General features: G+C 45.1%; 1 protein-coding gene across 2 annotated transcripts in view; it reads right to left on the bottom strand.

Moving 5' to 3' along the window:
- Positions 1 to 8,316, bottom strand: part of socs7 (suppressor of cytokine signaling 7) — a 15,952-nt gene extending 7,636 nt beyond the window's left edge. The window contains exons 1-4 of one of the 2 annotated variants that reach the window (XM_084002919.1): positions 6,460 to 8,316; positions 5,870 to 5,943; positions 2,504 to 2,608; positions 197 to 331 (exon numbers count right to left, since the gene is read on the bottom strand). In XM_084002919.1, the coding sequence (XP_083859045.1) occupies positions 197 to 331; positions 2,504 to 2,608; positions 5,870 to 5,943; positions 6,460 to 7,997 (1,852 nt within the window). In that variant the 5' untranslated portion in view covers positions 7,998 to 8,316. The remainder of the gene's footprint in view (positions 1 to 196; positions 332 to 2,503; positions 2,609 to 5,869; positions 5,944 to 6,459) is intronic. The other variant, XM_084002920.1, reaches the window with a different exon arrangement.
- Positions 8,317 to 14,255: the final 5,939 nt, after the last annotated feature.

The raw sequence follows: 14,255 nt of genomic DNA, 5'->3' as shown, positions 1-14,255 counted from the left end.
AAGGAAGTTTAAAGTTGAAATTAAATTTAAAAAACGTTTTTTAATATTATAATCAAACAAACACTAATCATTTGGGTTTTTTAGAAAAATGATCATGCGTAAAATAAAAACATGAGAGCTTCGTTTGCTTGGCGGCGCTTTAGCGAGCTGCATCTCCAGAAAGTGAGGGAGGAGATGATTGGCCGACGGGTCTTACCATTGAGGCTGAGACTGTGCTGGATGGTGGCGTGGGAGGGAGGAGGGGGAGGAGGGAGGGGCAGGGGGAGGGACTGCAGGGAGGCGCCCATAACGCTCACTAGGAAAGGTCCAGGCTGAGGACCGGCTATGTCATCTGGAGGAGGAAGGAGAGGAAGGAGAGGAAGGAGAGGAGAGAGCGAGGGGGGGAGGGGGGAGGAGAGGGGAAGGAAACGAGGGCAGGAGAGGGATGGAAAAGAAGGAAGGAAGGAAGGAAAGGAGGAAGCAAGGAGGGAAGGAAACGAGGGCAGGAGAGGAGTGGCATGGAGGGCATGAGGTTGGAAATGAATGAAAGAGGAAGGCAAGGAGGGAAGGAAGGAAGGAAGGAAGGAAGGAAGGAAGGAAGGAAGGAAGAAAGGAAGGAAGGAAGGAAGGAAGGAAGGAAGGAAGGAAGGAAGGAAGGAAGGAAGGAAGGAGTAGGACAGGAAGGATGGGGCAGAGCGAGGAGGAGGGGAGGGAAGGGAGGAGGAAACGAGGAAGCAAGGAGGGAAGGAAACGAGGGCAGGAGAGGAGTGGCATGGAGGGCATGAGGTTGGAAATGAATGAAAGAGGAAGGCAAGGAGGGAAGGAAGGAAAGAAGGAAGGAAGGAAGGAAGGAAGGAAGGAAGGAAGGAAGGAAGGAAGGAGTAGGACAGGAAGGATGGGGCAGAGCGAGGTGGAGGGGAGGGAGGGGAGGAGGAAACAAGGAAGCAAGGAGGGAAGGAAGGAAAGAAGGAAGGAAGGAAGGAAGGAAGGAAGGAAGGAAGGAAGGAGTAGGACAGGAAGGATGGGGCAGAGCGAGGTGGAGGGGAGGGAGGGGAGGAGGAAACAAGGAAGCAAGGAGGGAAGGAAGGAAAGAAGGAAGGAAGGAAGGAAGGAAGGAAGGAAGGAAGGAGTAGGACAGGAAGGATGGGGCAGAGCGAGGTGGAGGGGAGGGAAGGGAGGAGGAAACAAGGAAGCAAGGAGGGAAGGAAGGAAAGAAGGAAGGAAGGAAGGAAGGAAGGAAGGAAGGAAGGAAGGAGTAGGACAGGAAGGATGGGGCAGAGCGAGGTGGAGGGGAGGGAGGGGAGGAGGAAACGAGGACAGCAGAGGAGAGGGATGGAGGCCAGCAGGTAGGAAAGAAAGGAAAAGAGACAGAAAGGAGGGAAGGCAGTAAGGAAGTAGGGAAGGATACGAGGGCAGGAGAGGAGAGAGAAGGAAGGAAGGATGTTGGAAAGGAAGGAAAGGGGAAAGCAAGGAGGGAAGGAAACAAGGGTAAGAGAGGGAGATGGGAGGAAGGAGGGACAAAGAAGAAGAGAGAAGGTGAGGAAAAGAGGGGGAATAGAAAGGACAGAAGGTTTTCAACACCATCAGACAGGAAGTCTCAGTCCGCCAAAATAAAAGACTTCACCTCTTTCTCGATATCGAACAATCAGATCGCTTCATGTTGTGTGTTTACTCAGTAATTCAATCTTTACTGTCAACTAACACCAAATGTTCATCCGCCACAGAAAATAGTCCTAGATAAATACTCTTTTTTCCCTCCTTTTTGTTTGATTAAAATCTACAGCGACCATAGCTGTGAGTTACTGAGCCTTTATTAAAAATAAAACTATACACAGTCAGGGTAGAGAGGTCAGAAAATCATTGAGACTATAAGGTTTTGTTTTGTCTGCAACAAAAATATTAAATATTTCCAACCGCTATGTTTAAGGGAAAAACCAAGATGATGCATATTATGTGGGTCAGAAAATCACACCAGGCTCGGAGCAAAAGTATGCATTTGAAAGGTCAGAGAAATTATAGAAATGCCCTGAAATATAGGAATATAATTAATAAATTATATATATTATATAAATGTGTTTATCATACATTTATTATTATTATTATTACTGCCATCCTGTTGATTAGTGTGAAAAATCAGCATCATTTTTTGAATTTGTATTTTTACCTTCAGATTGCGTTACTGTGAAGAGAGGCTTCATCGAAGCTCATCCACTCATCAATTGAGTCGTTGCTCTCAGATTTTCCAAATTAAATCTCTAGTTTTGCAGCTGACCTTTCAAAGCTTCTCTAACAAGATTACAGCAGATTACAGAACCGTGTCTGTGTCTGTTTGCCGGAGACGTGTGACAGAAAAGCAAAATTGATAAGTAAGAATATGATGAAGACAGAGAGAGACTCCTTTTCCACCTGAAGCACTCTTCAGGCTTTACAAAAGGACATGGCTGCTGATCATTTCTGTGTCTGCAGAACAAAGACAAGAGATAATCCGAGGATGAGACGAGACAGGAAGTAGAAGGAGGAGTACCTAACAAGCTGAGGCTTCGGCGTGGCGGAGGGGGAGGCGTGGGAGGGTGTGGCGTGTTGGCCCCTCGCCGTGAAATATCCACATCCACGAGGGAAACGGTCTCACCTGCAAGCCATGGAGCAGCGGAGGAGAGAAAAGAGAGGGAAGGCAGGGAGGTCACTAGGATGTAGACAGGACACCATCTTTTTATTATCAGAACTACAACCAGTGAAGAAGTCCAGCTTCTCTTCTGTTGAACAAGAGTTACTGTCATGTTGACTGTTAGACACATTAAAGCTGCATGCTTAGAACCTGATGATGTAAATGTGTCTTAAAGTGATAGCGTATCTAATTCCTCTCCATTAGAGAAGCTGCAGGTCTAAAGAATGTACTTTAACTACACCAGTTACTGTCCTGTAGATCGGTGATTTTCTGTCAGAAAGTATAAACCAAGACAGGTTTAAAAGTCACAGTGAAATCTGACAACATCAATATGAACTTTACCCAAATAACTGTATTTATTCTGTATTTATTCTGTATTTATTCTGTATTTATTCTGTATTCCAGGCTTTACAGAAGTGCTTCTTTCTAAAGTATATTCTTTCTACAGACGATGATGCTTTAATCCTAAAGCTCTATGTAAAGCCTTTCATCAGTACGAGATTATTCTGAAAATAAAGACTAAAACATGTTTTTAAAAAATGAAATTAATTAAAACAAATAAATACAATCTAAAAATGTTTTTTTTTTAATAATTGGGGGGTGGGGGCTTGGGAACAATTTAGGGTAGCTCCGCCCTCCCTAAAATAGGCCTAACAACTTAACTGGGGAAGGTGAAGGAGAAGAGAAATAATAAAACAATAAATAAAATCTGTGATTTGTGTGTTGTTGTTGTCTTTTTGTGCTGCAGAGCTCCATTAAAAGCTGCACCAGACAGGACGTTTATGGAAAATTACACCCAAACTAATCAGCCCTAAATCACTGCAATGAAGAAGAAACGTCCCATCCCGGCTAATTGAGACGCTGCAGATTCACTGTTTACCACAGTGACATTCTGCAGGATGGGGTTTTTACTGGCAGGGAAAGAAACAAATTTGAGTGTTTCTGAGCCAAATTCCCCGCTGCCTCCTGAACAGCAGGGGGAAGCCGGACTTCAGATCTTCTTCCTCTATCATCTTCATCACAGGCCCCGGCTGGTAAACACCAGCAAGCTGCTTCTTCTTCTTCTTCTTCTTGGACTCTTCTGGGGTCCCTGAGACTTTTAAAAACCACTATATGCTCCCATGGGACCCGCTGCTGCTGCAGCTTTAATGTTTCAGTTTGATTGGTGGGTCATCATTAACAAGCTCATTTTATTGTGATGGTTTATATTTGTGTTATGTGAAGAAGGGGTAAATATTATTTGCACATTTATTGGTTACATTCTATTAAAATAAAGCAGCAGTAAAATATATTATTTTATTTAATAAAAGTGTGTATTTGAGGTGAAGAGATTTGAGTGCTAATTTAGTTTTTGCTTATATTAAGAGGGTATTGTATAACCCAAAACCTTCAGGTAGCTACGGTTAAAAAAAGAAAACCCAAACTCAAAACACCCCATCATCCAAGTCTAAACTGATACTAGTCATACAGAAAATCCTCATATTCTAGAAGTGATGCGATGTGGGGACGCCAGACTTCTGGAAGGGGGACGTTTTCTTTTTTATAAAGTCAGCGAAATCCTGTTTTTCCAGCTGAGCTACAGACCTCCTCACCCTCTTTACCCCCGCAGGCCTTTCTTTCTGTGTCTCATCGTGTCTGCTGCACCAGTTACAGCATCCGACTGGTGAGAACAGCTGAAGGTTGCAGCTTTAAAAACACTGAATTCTCCTTAAAGTGGCAGTCTGTAACATTCTCTATCTATTTAATAGTCTTTTAAGTTACTGTCTACCAAAGAGTGAGTTAAATCCATGGTGATTGATCATGTGACCCACTAATGAAAGTGCTTGTTTCTTGCTGCTTTGCCCAGAAATAGGATCTCCGTGTCTGTGGCGACAAAATCAAAATGAGTTTTAGCTTTCTCCATCAGTCAGCAGCGGTAACGGTAACTTCCATCGGCTGAGTCTGGCTCCCTCTAGTCTAAAGTGTTGGCTACATTTCATTACTGCTGACTCACAGGAGGGAGCAGAGAAAGAAGACCATTCAACGTCCAGTCCAAGAAAAAGACACAAACTAATGGAAGTGAAGAAGGAAAGTGACCGCCAACGACATCAACATCTACTACCAGAGAGGCCGCTAGAAGCACGCTGCCATTTTAAGACAAACACGCTGCCTAAATGCATTTCTCTTACTTTTATTGTTAGAACTTTCCGACAAATGTACTTATTGTAGGTCGCTTTGGATAAAAGTGTCTGCTAAATGCCCTGAATGTCAAATGTAACTGTAAGAGGAAGAGAGAATGGAGATCCCTCTTGTGTCTGTCTCTTAAATATGAAGCGGCAGCCAGCAGACGGTTAGCTTAGCTTAGCATAAAGACTGGAAACAGGGGGAAACTGTTAGCCTGGCTGTGTACAGAGGTAATTAAACTTGTTGTTGATTTTCAGATGAACTTGTGTTATCTTCGTAAGCCGGGCTAGCTTTCCAACCCGTTACCAGTTTTTATGCTAAGCTAAGCTAAGCTAAGCTAAGCAACTGCCGGAAGTAGCTTCATTTTCATCAGTTAGAGTTACAGACATTAGAGTGTTATTGATCCTGTTGATGTTATTGATCCTCTCATCTAACGCTCTGCAAGAAAGTAAGTACGTGCATTTCCCCAAATATCGGACCATTTCTTTGATATCACATCTAAACTTAGACTACACCGTCCCACACGAGAAGTATAAAAAATACTGTATACCTGTACTTTTACTTGAGTATTTATTTTGTACTTTTCCTCCCTACATGTTAAAACAAACATCTGTACTTTCTACTCATCGCATTCTCAAAACAGGCTTTAGTTTGAGGGGAATTATTGATTATTATTTTTATTAGTCTTGTAAGAACTCAGCCAGTCAAAAAGTCCTTCATAGGGATACTTTTTACTTTATACTTTGAGTACATTTCAGAACCTGTACTTTTACACTTTCACTTGAATAAAGAAGGAGAATCAGTACTTCTAGTCTGTTTGAACACAAACATCTCTACTTCCACTCCAGCGTATACCTCTGGTAATATATATAGTACTTTTACACAAGTATCTGTACTGTTGACACCTATTTGTCCAATGAAGGTGATTCTGATGAATGAATACTGAGAATAATCGTTACTTTCGGAGAGTTTGGGGGTGGTGCATCGCGTGTCTGGGAGGGTTTTTTAAAACACAGGAAAGGAAATGAGGGAACCGGAGAAGCAAAGCGAAGCAGCTCTTACCGGTGAAAGCAGAGAGGGAGGCAGTGAGGGAGGCGGGGGAGAAGGCACTGTGGGCCCTGGTCAGTCTGGGCTGGCTGCAGGACGGACATCAGGACGAAGAAGACCAAGAGTTAGAGTGCAGAGAAGAAGAAGAAGAAGAAGAAGAAGAAGAAGAAGAAGAAGAAGAAGAAGAAGAAGAAGAAGAAGTGTTAGTGGCTGCAGAGGTTCAGTCAGCATGAGTGCACTTTTAAGGTCCTGCAGACTTCGTTTTTAAAAACTTTCTTCCTGTTTGATGCTCTCAGCTCTGGCAATGGAGACTATGTTTTTTTAATAGCCTCCCTGTTAGTGTGAATAATGCCTAAGTGTGGAGGAAAAAAGATCTGTCTGCATATAAGAACATGTGTGAGAGGAGGCCGACTGAGGCCAGGAGTTAAATCAAGCTGTTAGAGAACAAAGATGGGCAAACAACTTGGAAAAGGATCAATGTGTCCACCATCATACCTGTGAGACTCCCTCAAAGACTAAGAAGCTTTATGGACACACCAGGTCAGATCTGGGCCCTGGTTCCTGGCCCCTTGGAAGGGGGACACCAAGGACTATTACGCACTCACCTGTCCGCGTCCTGGTCCGCGGCGGCGCCGCTCGCCATGTCCACCAGACTCCCGGCGGACGACACCGAGTAGGTCACGGAGGGCCTCTTGTCCAGCAGGTGATTGGAGCCGCTGCAGCTTTTAGTCCGGAACAGTTTGCTCAGGCGGATCTTCAGCGAGCCCTTTTTGGACTTCGCCGGCACTTTGAGCGTCTTGTCGCCGCCGCCGGGCCCCGTGGGGGTCCGCGGCGCGCTGGCGCACCGCTCCGGCCGCCTCCTGGGCGTCGACACCTGGCTCGGGTTCGAGCTCTGGGCCGGCGTGTGTGACCGCGGCGTGATGGCGGACACCTGGGCGACGACCTCCGAGTCCCCGGAGCTTACCTGCGAGATGAGACTCCCGTGGAGGCTGCACACCTGCGCGCCCAGGTGCGCCTCGGCCGCCGGGTCCAGCCCCTCCACCTGCCGCCGCAGCTCCGCCTGCAAGCTGCTGATGGAGAAGGACCCGGACATTTTCTGAACTATTTCCCTTTTCCTGTGCAGTAGAAACTCGCGGCGTCCGTGCTCGTCGTCCGGCTCACCCTCCCCCGGACACGCGTCCATGCCCAGGCCGGCGACGTCCCCGCTCCCGAGCCCCTCCAGGACCAGCAAAGCGTCGCTGGTCTCTGTCGGGTCGTCCCCGGGCTCCGGTCCCCCTCCCGCCGGCCTGTGCGCACCCTGACACGAACAATGCGGGAGCTGCTCCCCGGCTTTGAGCAGCATCTTGGGCACCGCGCCGACCCCCAGCTCCCCGAACCGCCGCGCCAGCTCGAACACGGCTCCCTCTCGGTCCCTGGAGGCGCACCCCCATTTGGAGTCGATCACGGTGAGGGGGCTGGAACCGTCCGACAACAGGGGCCACTCGGGCGGGGTGGTGGTGGTGGTGATGAGTCGGTGCCGGCGGCAGAGCTCCGCGGCTCCCTGTATCTCCGCGGTCACCACCGGCGGATGCGCCCCCCACGTCCGGTCCAGCAGGTCCCGCTGCTGCTGCTGCACGTCTCCCGGACTGTTGTTATTGACAGTCGGGCCGGAGCCGTCAGACCCGGGGCTCTGGTCCAAACCTAACGCGCCCCTCGGCTGATTCCGACGCTCTAGTTCTAGGAGTCCGTCTCCGTTGCGCATTATATTGGAGAAGACCAGCAGCTGAGGCCGGAGGCCGGGGCTGGGGGCGAAGTCGAAGCCCGGGGCCTCCATGGGGCTCTGCGGCGCGGGAGCCACGGACAGCGGGGCTCGGCTCTCCGTCAGCGCGGCGTCAGGTGCGGCCGTGCCCTCGCCGCCGCTCGGCTGCGCTTTGTTCAGGCGGGTTCCGCCGGGATGCTCGAGGCCCGCCGTCGGATCTCGGCTGATGTCCAAGCCGGATTTGCCGTGAGCCAGCGCCTCCTTCCCCATCCCCATCCCCGCCACCACCACTCCTCCTCCACCCGGCGGCAGGTTCCCGTTGTCCGCGTCCAGGCGGTCGTCCTCGGCCGCGGAGACCAGGCGCATCAACACGAAATCGGGCGACATATCTTGCGCGTTGTTCATAATTTTATTCCTCGGGATCGCGACACGAGAATAAGGAAGGCTGATCCGCTCCTCACATCGCTCGAACCGCGGAGATCTCCGTCCCTTATAATAAAGAAAGGGCCGAGCCGCCGCCGCCACTGCCGCCACCGCCGCCGCTGCCGCTACCGCTGCCGCTGCTGCCGCTTCCTCCCGTAAACAGGCGATGAGCGAAAAAGCCAAAAAACATATCAGGCGCTTTTTTCATCCTCCTCGTCTCCGCATCCATCCGGGAAACGTCGCGGGGAAACGAGCGCAGTTTGCTCCCGGCGGCGGGCGGACCCCCCTGGGTCAGACATGCGGGCTTGATCTGGGTAGAATAAAAAAAAAAGCCAGTAAGAGTCTCCGGTCAGTGACCACAGTCTGCTGCCTCTGTGTTCCCAGCCAGGCCCCACCCGCTCCTCCTCCTCCTCCTCCTCCTCCTCCGCTCAGCCCATAATAATACCGCTTTATGAGCGCCGATGATGGGAACTATAAATTAGTCTTGTGGCATTTTAATATCACGAGGGGGGACATGTAGCCGATTCATCCTGCACAGCTGATTTCTTGTTTTTGTTTATTTATTAAAAAACAGCACAGAAAAAAACAAGAAACATCTATTTTTTTTTAAATAGGGCCTACTGTATTTCTATAATATTAATTCAGGGATCAACATCCTGTCCTGTTTCTGAGGTGCTGAGCTGCTGGGTTTATATTTGTTTTTTTTATTGTTTGTTTGTTTTTCAATTAATTTATTTTATTATGTTTTTATTTGATCTTTCTTTACTTAACCTATATTTCATATTTTATTTTATTACTTTTATTCTTTGTTATGTAGTTGGGCAACTTCTGGCACACTAATTTCCTTCAGGATTAATAAAGTTCTATCTTATCTTAAACATCTTATGGTTCCAATTCAAAGATGTAGAAAATTCAATAAATATGAATAAATAATAATAAAATCAATATAAATTCAATAAATAATATAACAAATTTGCCACTTTATAAAGTCACGAATTTATAGCGGTCATAGAAGAAGTAAACAGTTGCATGACCCGATGTTTGCTGTTGCTATGACAACAAGTGAAAGCTACTGCTAGCATCGTAGCCCAACCGCTCCGATCAATAAACACCTATAAGATGACAGTTTGGCCTCATATAAATCAAAGCAACATTAGAAACATAAATGTACATTCATGGGAAGTTAGCTAGCATAGATGCCAGTTGTTAGCATTGTAATAAACTCGCAAATTTGCCACTTTTGCCCCGCTCTTTTTCCCTTTACAGTTGCCCTAATACACCTTCATATAAGTATCCAAAAATTTGTAAAAGAAGAAACACTAAATTACCAGAAATACCTCATTAACCCATCTTTACTGTCCACGTAAAAAATAATAGTAACATTCATTTACATAGCAATTAGCAAAATTAGCTAGCTTTGAAACTTTTAACTTAAATTTTCCCCGTTTATACTTCAAGTAACATTTTACAATGCAGGACATTAACGTGCACTGTTACTGTAAAGTAAAGTATTTTTACAGTGTGGTATTAGTACTTTGACACTGCCTACTTTAATGTGTCCAGAACTATTTTTATAGCTGACGTTTAATGAGGTGTCGGGAGTAAAAGTGGTTTTCTTTGGCTTCCTCCCAGATATCTGAATGAGTTAAGGACAAGTTTATTAATCACTCTTTCAACCTCAGTGTTCTCACACTTATTCTTTTTTTTAATATATATGTTACTTTTGTCCAATTGTCTTTATACACTAAAACACCAACAATGGTGTCTTATTTGCATAAGAACACTGATGTCTCATCCTTAAAAAATTAGTATGCAAAATCAAGGTATTTTGAAATAGTGTAACATCTTAACAAAATGTTTATAATGTATTTTATTACTTGACTACGCTAATGAACACCACTAATAGATACTTACAGAGTTTATACTCTTGTTGAACTGAACAAATAAAAATTAAAACAGTTTAATGCGTCACATGGAGTTGACACATGTCAAGTTATGAAGAAAATAACTGTAATTTATTTTTTATAAAAGAAACTGTTAAACTTGACATGGTTTGTTAGGTGAGTGTTTATAAATATATACATTTCAAATTAATATACCTTTCATGGTGATGGGCTGAACGGGTGAATCCAGATTGCAAATTGTGAAGCACTCCGGATAAAGGTGGTGTGTGTGTGTGTGTGTGTGTGTGTGTGTGTATATATATATATATATATAGTACTCACCTCCCACGGCTCCGTGGTTCCAGAAATAAGGGTTTCATAAAGACTTTGAAGGAGTCAGAATGAAAAAATTTTTCTCCAAAAAGCTCAGAAAATATCTGAAAACCGTTGCTCTCAAGTAAATAATGCTCTCAAGTAAAGTATCTGTACTTAACTTAAAAGTCCTAAAAAGTTGTCAAAAAAATACTCAAGTATCTTTCTTTAGTATTTATTTTTCTTACAACTTACTTTTCCTCCCTACATGTTTAAACAAATATCTGTACTTTCTACTTTTAATCATGTATTTGAGGGGAATTAACAAATGATTAATGTTACGTAAGATTCAGAAATAAAGAAATTGTAGAAATGTCCTTTATATAGATACTTTTATACTTAATACTTGTAGTACATTTCAGAGGCTGTACTACACCTTCCCTCGAGTAAAGAGGTTGAATAAGTACTTCTACTATTGTCTTTTTGTACCATCGAGAGCTACTATTGTATATTGTATTTGGGTGAACTAATCCTTTAATATTTCTCTCAGGAAACAAAAATATATTAGGAGTTTGGGTCTTTTTTTCTTTCAAGGGCCTCGAGGAGCCTCAGCTGAGCACCGCTCAGACTACATGAAGCTCAGACAGACAGCGTCCCAGTGTGAATCTGAACCGTCACAACAACAACAACAACAACAACAACAACAACAACACAGACCCGAAGTGCTGCATTAATGTGGTGCGGCAGGCAGATGGCGCTGCAGGCCATCCAGCAGTGATGGATGATGCTGCTGGTGATTCAGATAATGATGGGAGAGTGGATGAAGGGCCATTAATCCTAGCTGTGTGTGTGTGTGTGTGTGTGTGTGTGTGTGTGTGTGTGTGTGTGTGTGTGTGTGTGTGTGTGTTTTTACTTGTGAAGATATCTCTGTGAGGACCACTTTGAGTTTTAGGCCTTTGAGAGTGAGGACGTTTTTCAAAAGTGAGGACATTTTTGGGTGGTCCTTATCCTTGAGGGTTCAGACCTGGTTTTAAGGTTTCGGGTAAGAACTGGGTCGAGTTACGGGGAGGTAAAGGTTGGAGTCGGGCTTTTAATTCTGATGGTTAAGTTTAAGGGCTCGGGAATGCATTACGGCAATGAGTGTCCTCACAAAGATAGAACGGTAATGTGTGTGTGTGTGTGTGTGTGTGTGTGTGTGTGTGTGTGTTGACATGTATGCCAACAGAGAAGAAGGCAGTGTTTGTTCATACATGAGGTTTATGTGGAGTAATCAAACTAACAACCTGCCCCGCCGAGCCGAGTATTGATGTGATGCAGCCTGGAGGTCAAAGGTCAGCAGTATGCAGCATTAACATTACACCACTGGTTTTTATAGCTTTGTTTTTGTGCTGTGGTGTTTTAGGTCGTGTTTGTTCTTTTTCTTGTCACATACCTCCAATCACATCTTAGTTTGTCTCGTTTAATTCGAAAGGTGTTTTTTTTTTATGGGGACGTTTTTAAAAAAGGCAGCAGAGGAAAAAAAGGAAAGCACTGGAAGAGTTTTTTTGTCACTCCTTAATTTGTGCCGTTGCATCCCGTCTCATATTATTACACTGTCTTCATGTTTTAGTTTGTCTGATCCATCTAACAGAACATTTCTTCTCATGCTGGTCCATCAGACTGAACCTATAGGAATTAAACATTTACACCAAACTCAACCCAAAAAAATAATTAAATATTGTGGTCTGGAATCACATTGAAGGTTTTGGTGTCAGAGGCTCCGATGGTACCAAACCTGGCAACGTCACTATGATGACAAGACTTTAAGAAGAAACAAGAAATAGTTCCAGGGCGCGCAGTTGGCGGAGTGGTTAGAGCGCATGCCATGTACGAATGTACATATGCAGCTGACCCCGGTTCGAATCCCGGCCGGAGGTCCTTTGCTGCATGTCACATCCCCTCTCTCTCTCCTCAAGTTTCCGATCTATCCACTGCTAATAAAAGGCATCTTTTTCTCAACAAAAAAAAAGAAAAAAAAAGAAATATTTCCAGCATGTAACTGTAAAAAAAACAACACACAATTTGTTGTTTTAAATTCAGTTTGTTTGGCAAAAAGAGGAAGAGACGAATACTTATTAAGCGGGCTGAGGGAGACGAGGGGCATATACATGGTTCGTTGTTCCTCCTGTGAGCCGGTAGGAGGACCTCATTTAAGAAGAGGACGTCGTCATGGTGACATCACCCATCGGTTTGTGGACTACGGTTTTAAAGCCTCAAGTTTGGCATCTTGGAATGTTTACAACCGGTAGAAGGAAGTGACCATATTTGGACTGTGGAGGAGTGACGGGTGGATCTAGAGCGTGCACCCCAAGCAGCAGCCTTACTGGATCTGGTCCATCTGGATTCTTGTGTGTGAAGTTAGCTCCACAACTCAAGGTCAACTTTACAGTGTTAAAGTCATCTTAGTAGGTAACTAGCATTGGTAGCGACCTGTCAATCAGCAGGTAAGCCCCGCCCCCTAAAGCATCCCCTGCTTTCTGGTCTGGTGGACTCTAAATGGACCATAATGTACTAAATGAACATCATGCTGGATTGAAGAAGACTTGAAACTAGAGATTGAGACCATAAACTCATGTTAACAATGTTTACTGAGATAATACATCAAGAGAGAAGTAGGACCATTTTCTCATAGACTTCTATACAACCAGAGAGGAGTCGCCCCCTGGTGGCCAGCAGAGAGAAGTAGGACCATTTTCTCATAGACTTCTATACAACCAGAGAGGAGTCGCCCCCTGGTGGCCAGCAGAGAGAAGTAGGACCATTTTCTCATAGACTTCTATACAACCAGAGAGGAGTCGCCCCCTGGTGGCCAGCAGAGAGAAGTAGGACCATTTTCTCATAGACTTCTATACAACCAGAGAGGAGTCACCCCCTGGTGGCCAGCAGAGAGAAGTAGGACCATTTTCTCATAGACTTCTATACAACCAGAGAGGAGTCGCCCCCTGGTGGCCAGCAGAGAGAAGTAGGACCATTTTCTCATAGACTTCTATACAACCAGAGAGGAGTCGCCCCCTGTTGGCCAGCAGAGAGAATGCCGGTTTAAGGTGCTTAAGATTTTGGCTTCACTTTTCAGAAACACAGGTTTGCCGCCTGATAAAAATGCTTTGAGGAAACAGGACCCTGGTTTATATCGTTGTAAGATGTCTGATGATTTTTTCTCAATGACTGATGATGGAATATTGTGCTTTGTGGCAGATTCTTATTTGAAGAACTCTTTTCACCAGACACGTAACAGTCGAGAAGAAAAGCACTGCAAGACTTTGAGAGAGAGAGAGAGAGAGAGAGAGAGAGAGAGAGGAGTGAAAACAAAGAGATTAGTGAAGGAGCAGAACGTGACTCGTGATGTGTTCAAACGCCTGAATCTCGTCTCGTCCTTGTTGTTTTCCTTTGACGGCTGCATGAGAAAACATGCAACGCGACACACACACACACACACACACACACACACACACACACACACACACACACACACACACACACACACACACACACACACACACACACACACACAGGACAGTTTTGTCTTCCTCAGGATTGACTGCAGCACCTTCGCTGCAGTGAAGTCCCGGGGTTGGAGGTGGGAGTGGTGTGTGTGTGTGTGTGTGTGTGTGTGCATGGGGTGGGAGGGGTGATTCTCAGAAACTGGTTGCCATGGTCACCAAAACAAGGATTCTTGCCTGCATCACTCCTCCCAGCATACTTCACTTTCACCCCACCTCACACTCTCTCCCTCTCTCTATCTCTCACCCCTTTTTTCTCACGCTTCTCATGCAGCATCTCTCGCTCGTCCAGACTTTGGTGCACACACACACACATACACACACATACACACACACACACACACACACACAGTGGGGGAATTCCCTGACATTGCAAAAAAAAAAAAAAAAAACTACATAAAATTATAACATTTAATTATCTTCTTGTCGTTATGGACTCAATATTTTTATATGTTATATTATACGTATGTCAACATACTGGTTATAATCTTCCCAAGTGCGTGTGT

This window comes from Eutrigla gurnardus (assembly GCF_963514095.1).
Source record: "Eutrigla gurnardus genome assembly, chromosome: 3".
NCBI classification, from domain to species: Eukaryota; Metazoa; Chordata; class Actinopteri; order Perciformes; family Triglidae; genus Eutrigla; species Eutrigla gurnardus.
Note: the sequence above shows the minus strand (reverse complement) of the source record. Positions and strands in the feature narration are given on the sequence as shown.